This window comes from Balaenoptera ricei, chromosome 6, assembly GCF_028023285.1.
Source record: "Balaenoptera ricei isolate mBalRic1 chromosome 6, mBalRic1.hap2, whole genome shotgun sequence".
NCBI lineage: Eukaryota > Metazoa > Chordata > Mammalia > Artiodactyla > Balaenopteridae > Balaenoptera > Balaenoptera ricei.
Window position 1 is genome coordinate 97,408,784 of NC_082644.1, and position 6,081 is coordinate 97,414,864.

Consider the following 6,081-nt stretch of genomic DNA (forward strand, 5'->3'; position numbering starts at 1 on the left):
CTAAAAGTAATGCATCTGTTACACAAAGCGTAAGTGAATCCTTTAATCCTCAGGAGGGCACTGTGGAACCACGTTCTTTGGGGTTTTCCGCCGTGGGGAGGTTCTTTTGTTACATAAATTGTTCTGAGTGCAAGGGCAGGCCTCGAAAAAGATTTTTATATTTTCATTTAATTTTAAAGATCTTTTAAAATGTGAACGTGTACAACTACTCTTATATTAAACTGAGCAAACTGAAGAATTATTGAGCCGTTTCTACCTGGAAGTTCATTGGTAGGGAAACTGCTTTCATGCACTTTTTAAAGTACATTTGAAAGAGGAACCTGAACCAGGTAAGTTTTAGTCTTTAAAAAGTCTTCTTTTAATCTGTCGAGATAAAGTTGGCTTTTTGGTGTGCTTTTCACATGCCTACCCACTGGGTTTAAACTGCAGTTTCTGTTATGTGCTTTTCAAGGGGAAAACCAAAAACCAAAAACAGTGTTCAGATAAAATATTATAGGTTTATTTAAAACTTAATTCTCACCTTGAGTATGCAAAATACAAACTCCACAAAATGTTCATTTTTTTACTTTGTAGTTTACAAATATACAAAATAGAAGTTTGCTTAAATTTATATTACATATTTATTAAGGCAAGGAACTATATAGAAAAAAACATTTGTTCTGCTTAAGGCATACTTGGGAATAAACCATTGTACAAATTATTGCACATCTGAAACCACAGTGCATAACAGACTGTCTGCATAAAAAGGTTAAAGTAAACCAGGTGTATTTACCTGACTTAGGTCATAAATGTAGATCGGAAGACAAAAATAGATTTTCCTTGTCAAAGTATGCAGCAGTTTGAGAACTTTGGCCTCATTTGGTACCTTTAGAACCAAGACTCACCAAGCACCATCGTTTAGGCTATTAAAACACATTTTCTGTACCTGAATTTCTTCCTCTTCTTCTAAGATCGTAATAATGGCTTTTAGAAGGCAAAGAGAATACAAGGTGATCTTTATGCTTATATTGCATTGAAACAATTCAAGGGATTCTGGTCTTCCCCTCCCCCCAACTCACGGATCTAATTTATACCCTGATATCCACAACTTCCAGTCACCCCCTTGGCGTTTTGTAAGTCCAGGAATATATATTCAAGTTGGATTTAGAATTGGAATGATAGAAGATCCAGTCACAGACCCCATCTGTTCTTTGTCATTTGGTTTCCTCAGGTCTCCTGATTATCCATTCATAAGTTGACTTGTTGGGAACTTGACCATGATTGTAGTGCTTTCCAGCTGCGTTCTTCCCCTCACCGGGAAGACAGTGTGAAAGGTAAAAAATACTGAATGCTCGTCTGGCAGTGTGGGTCATATCCACTGTTTGGGGATTTAAAAGTGCCTCTTCATGTGTAAGGCGAGGTGGTCCGACCTCGAAAATGCCCGGTCGCACTTCTGGCACTGGAAGGGGCGGTGCCCGGTGTGTTTGCGGTAGTGCCTGGTGAGTTCATCTGAGCGGGCGAACTTCCACCCACAGCCGTCCCAGTCACAGTGGTAAGGTTTCTCACCTGGAAAAGGAAAATAAAGCCACTGGAAGCGATTGTGAAAGAATTAAGAACTGGCCATTTTTTTAAGCTAGAGGCCAAACATTCAACCAACTCCCCAAGCACCCCATTCCGAAAGGATCCAGGAACGTCTTTATACCTCCTCTTAAGGCCAGATTAAACTTTAGATCATAAAGCAGGAATATAGAAATTTTTTGCTCTTGTCTTTTTTTTAGGGGAAGTTAGATACCTTATCACAGAAAACAAAGACCACTTAAACCTATACTTCTGTTGGACTAACGTTTTCATTCTTCTGAGCTAAGATATCGCTGCGGAGGAAATGAATTTAGAAATTATGGCTGCTATAGTGCCTTTCCTAGTCCAAATAAGTAATATCCTGTCCCACTATAATTGGTTCTAAAAAGTGACAGGAGGCTACTTTTCCTGTACCAACATTATTCATGACTGCTATGCCTTAGTGACCTTATATACCTACTTACATCCACAAACAAATTCTCTGCGGTGACAATCTTAAACCAGAATCTCAGCAAGCCTAACCATTAAGTCCTTGGGATTTAAATAAAATCTAATTGTTAAGACTAGAAAGGGGGAGGGGTGAAACTGGGAAAGGAAAAAATCAATAAAATTGCCTAGAAAACAAAAAACTGATTTAAAAAAATACCATGTTTTTGCACTGCGAAGTATAATTTCTTTTCTTTTCTTTTTTTTTTTTTTTTGCAAAGTATAATTTCTTGATTACAAGGGCAATGGTTTGCTCAAGCTAGAAGAGGCCCACATGCAGCCTGGAACCTCCCTGCCTTTCAAAGGCCTAACAAAACTGCATTTTCAAGCACTGATACCATCCGCCCAGCAAAAGGCTCCTGAGCAAAATAGTAGGCGCCGGTTTGCTTTCTCTCCTGTGATCCAGGAGATGGAGGAGATAGACTGCGCCCCACATCCCAAGGGAGGCCCTGAGGAGTGTCCGTAGTCAGCCGATGAGGCTGGACACCAGCCCCCCTCCTTTCCGCGGCTTCTGGCCTCCTACCTGTGTGGGTTCGCAGGTGTGCCTTGAGATGAGAACTCTTCGTGTAAGTTTTGCCGCAGCCTGCGTAATCACAAGTGTGAGTGGCCGTCCTTTTCCGGGGCCACGACCTTCTCCCCCTCTTTGGCTTGGGCTCCTCCGGCATGCAGGAACCGGGTGGCATGAGCTCTAGGGGTGAAGAAGGTGGGGTCAGCGTCATCCCGTGTGTCCCGCCAGGGCAGGGCTCCCCAGCCCCAAATATGAATCCCTGGGACTGACCTTGGTAATGGAGCGGTGGGACCTGCGGCTGCAACTGGTCGGGCAGGAAGGGAGGGTAGTTGGGCCCCGGGTGGGGATGGAAGCCCGGGGGTAGCGGCAGGGCAGGATGACAGTCCCTGCTGCTCAGCAGTTCCTCGGCACCCAGGGTCGGGGTAGTCCTGCTGGGGAGCTGCCGCCCCAAGGGAAAGTCGTGCGCAGGCGGCCGGTGGCCATTGCTGAGAGGGGGTCCAGTGCCTAAGTGGGCATCTAGGGACCGACCGACGGTACACGAAGAGACAGCCTCTTGCTTGATCTTGGGGCACATGCGCGGCGGCCCGCCGCTGTAGGGCGCCACCACCACCGGGTGGCTGCCGTCCGGGCTGCCTTTGCTAACACTGATGACCGACGGGCTGCCGTACTCGCTGCCAGGGGCACTCAGCGACGCCTTCAACACAAACTTGCCCATCAGCCCGCCACCTGGCGGCTGCGGCTGCTGCGGCGGAATGTACACTGGGTCCAATTCGGGCCGCAGGAGCTCGGCCACGAAGCCGCCGGAGGGGCTCACGTCGTTGATGTCCGCCAGGTTGAAGGGAGCTGTCGGAGGGGGTGCAGACTCCCGGCCGTAGAGGAGGCCGCCGCCCGTACTGCCCGGCGCCACGCCCGGGTCGCCCCCGGCCCGGATTGGATAGCTGAAACTGCAGGTGGAGGGCGCACTGGCAGGACCGCTGCTCGACGGGGAGGACGAGGACGAGGCTGATGCCGACGAGGACACGGTGGCGGCCACTGACTCCTGATGGGACAGCGAGTTGGAGAGGATAAAGTCCAGGTCCAGGAGATCATTGAACTCCTCCGTCTCCCTCCGGGGTAAGAGAGCCGGGTTGCTGCTGCCGCAAGCCGCGCCGACTCCGCCACTCTCCAGGTCGGTGGCCACGGTCGCCGCCGCCAGGTCGTAGGGGCGGCCGGGAAGCACCGGGGGAAGTCGCTTCATGTGGGAGAGCTCCTCCCGCCAGCGCTGCGGGGACGGGACGCGAGAGAGACCGTCAGTGCTGTCCCTGACCGCCACCCAATGTAGTGGTGGGCCCGCCGCGCCTACACCGCCTACACACGGGGACTGGGCAGGCAGGAAGCGCCCGGGGACTACGGGTGCCAGCGCTGCAGTCATGGCCCACACCCGGGTCCGAGGAGAGGCAGTGCGTCGATATGGAGGATGTTATGTTGTGTCGGCCCGATTGCGTGTTAGCCAGCGCCGCGGCTCGCCAGCCTGGGTCCCTCCCCCGCCGGATCCTGGGGACGCTCCCGCCGCCCCGGAATTGGGACACCGAGGCTCTCTCGGTGCGCCCTCGCCAGGGGGACGCCTACGCGCCAAGCTCACTCTGGCCCAGCCAGCGTCTGGGTACACAGACACCTCCCGCCCTGCCGCTTGCACGCTCCGGGGTATGTGCGGACCCGGTGTGCACCCCCGGCCGCTCCACAGCGTCGGGACCACACGCATGTACAGCTGAGACAAGGGCGCGGAAGCCATCCCGGGAAGGCTGCGGAGCCCGTGCGGTGGCCACTCCTCCCCGTCGTCCGGTGGTTCTCGGTGACCCCAGGGCTCCGCCCGTCCCCACCCCACCCACAGAAGCCCACCGGAGGATCCCAAAGGCCCGGAGCAACACTCACGTTATTCGGGGCACCTGCTGGACGCAGTGTCTTCTCCCTTCCCGCCGGGCCGGACGCGAACGTGGAGAAGGACGGGAGCAGTGCGTCGCTGACAGCCATGTCAGACTCGCCAGGTGGCTGCCTGCGGGCCGGGTGGGGAGCACAGAGGCAGGAGTCAGGGGCCACTCTCGACTGCCACTCCGGCGCGTCCCACCGGCCCTCACCCCTCCCTGCGCCCCGCGCCGCACCTACCTCATTAATGTGGGGCCCCAGAAGATCCTCGGGAGTCCGAAGCAGTGGGGTACCCGAACCCCAAAGCCAACGAAGAGGGGAAAAAAAAGACTTAGAAACGAAGCCAAAACCAAAAACCCCAAATTGCCCGAGATCCTTCTTCTTTGGATTAAATATAAAAGGGAGATGTGTTAAAAAAAAGTTCCTTTGTATACAAAAGTTCTTAGAAAAGTTGTAAACTCATAAAAACAGACAATCAGCAAGGCGAGTAAAAGTAGGTCCGGTGGCCGGGTTGCGCTCTCTTCGACTCAGCAGCGTCCGCCACCGCTGTCGCGGTCGCCGCGGCTATCGCCGTGGGCGCTGGGGCTGTGGCCGGGGTGGCTGGCGGGCGGCGCCGCCAGGTGAGACTGGCCGCGGTGGCGCGGATCTGCGGACTGGGCGGCGGCGCGGGGCGCGGAGTCCGGGGGGCTGCGCGGGCCGCTCGCGGCCATGGGCGCTGGCCGCGGGCGGGTGGCTGGGTGGGGGGCCGGAGGGGCGGGGAGGGGCACTTGGCGGCTCCCGGTGCCGCCGCCGCCGCCCGCCACCGCCTCTGCTCCCCGCGCGCCCGCAGCCGCGCTCGTTCTCTCGGGCCGGGGAACTGCCGGCGCCCGCCGGCGCGCTCCTTACTTATAACTTCTTGGCTCCCGCCCTCCCCCCCGCCTCCTACCCGCTGTGTGCTGGGGCCCGCCGCCAGGCCCCGCCCCCTCCCTTTCTTCTCTCCTCCCCCCCGCGGCCCCCCCGCGCGTTGCCGTGGCAGCTAAATAAACAAACTCGGCGCACGTGGGGGCGGGGAGGAGGGAGGGGCGCGGGCGGGGCCCGGCGGGTTGTGACGCCAGCCCGGCAGCTGGCGGGCAGGAGCCGCGCTGACGCCGGCGGCGGTGGCGGCAGCGGGCCCGGCGTGGGGCTCTGGGTACGGGGCGCGGGTCTGGTCGCCGCGAGACCAGGACGGTCGGTGTCGCCACGGGCGGCTCCTTGGGTTCGAAGCCCACGGTCGAGAAGGCCGGTAGGGGCGAAGGGGGACGGTAACGCGCCCCCACCCCCGTCCCGGGACGCGCTCGTCGAGCTGTCTGCGCTCTAGAGAAGAGCGCGATTATCCGCGTGACTCCTCCAGCCCGGGTCCCTCTTATACGCACTCAGGACCGCGGCTCTAGGGCCCGAGCTCCAGTGCGGGCGCTTGGCCTTGCCTCGCACGGTTCTTCGCGGGCTCTTCTGCCGGATGAGGGTGGGGGAACAGAGAGGAGGCGGGTGCCCAGCGCTGCGTGGCTGGGACCGGGAGCCTGAGAAGGCCGGAGGGGTGTTCCCCGCCTGGAAAGGGCGGAAAGAGGCCGGAATTGGAAATGGAACTACAGTTTTGATATTTGAAGGAGCGA

The 6,081-nt window shown here is 56.3% G+C and overlaps 1 protein-coding gene across 2 annotated transcripts; it reads right to left on the reverse strand.

Annotated features, from left to right (window-relative positions):
• Positions 1-558: 558 nt before the first annotated feature.
• On the reverse strand, positions 559-5,292 carry KLF4 (KLF transcription factor 4). 2 transcript variants are annotated; one of them, XM_059926526.1, is made up of 5 exons: positions 4,694-5,292; positions 4,463-4,583; positions 2,822-3,812; positions 2,567-2,731; positions 562-1,545 (listed from the first exon to the last, which is right to left on the reverse strand). In XM_059926526.1, exons 1-5 carry the CDS (start codon positions 4,696-4,698, stop codon positions 1,370-1,372), a joined length of 1,458 nt encoding a protein of 485 aa, XP_059782509.1. In that variant the 5' UTR covers positions 4,699-5,292; the 3' UTR covers positions 562-1,369. The 2 variants fall into 2 exon arrangements, with proteins under 2 accessions (XP_059782508.1, XP_059782509.1); XM_059926525.1 differs by having other exon boundaries at positions 559-1,545; positions 2,567-3,812.
• Between the last annotated feature and the right edge of the window lie 789 nt (positions 5,293-6,081).

Excerpts from the sequence above, each read along its gene's own strand:
- KLF4 (XM_059926525.1), bottom strand. Across the intron at positions 3,813-4,462 it reads CAGCAGGTGCCCCGAATAAC|CGCTGGCGGGAGGAGCTCTC; the intron begins GTGAGTGTTGCT and ends CCGTCCCCGCAG. Across the intron at positions 1,546-2,566 it reads ACACCTGCGAACCCACACAG|GTGAGAAACCTTACCACTGT; the intron begins GTAGGAGGCCAG and ends TTCCTTTTCCAG.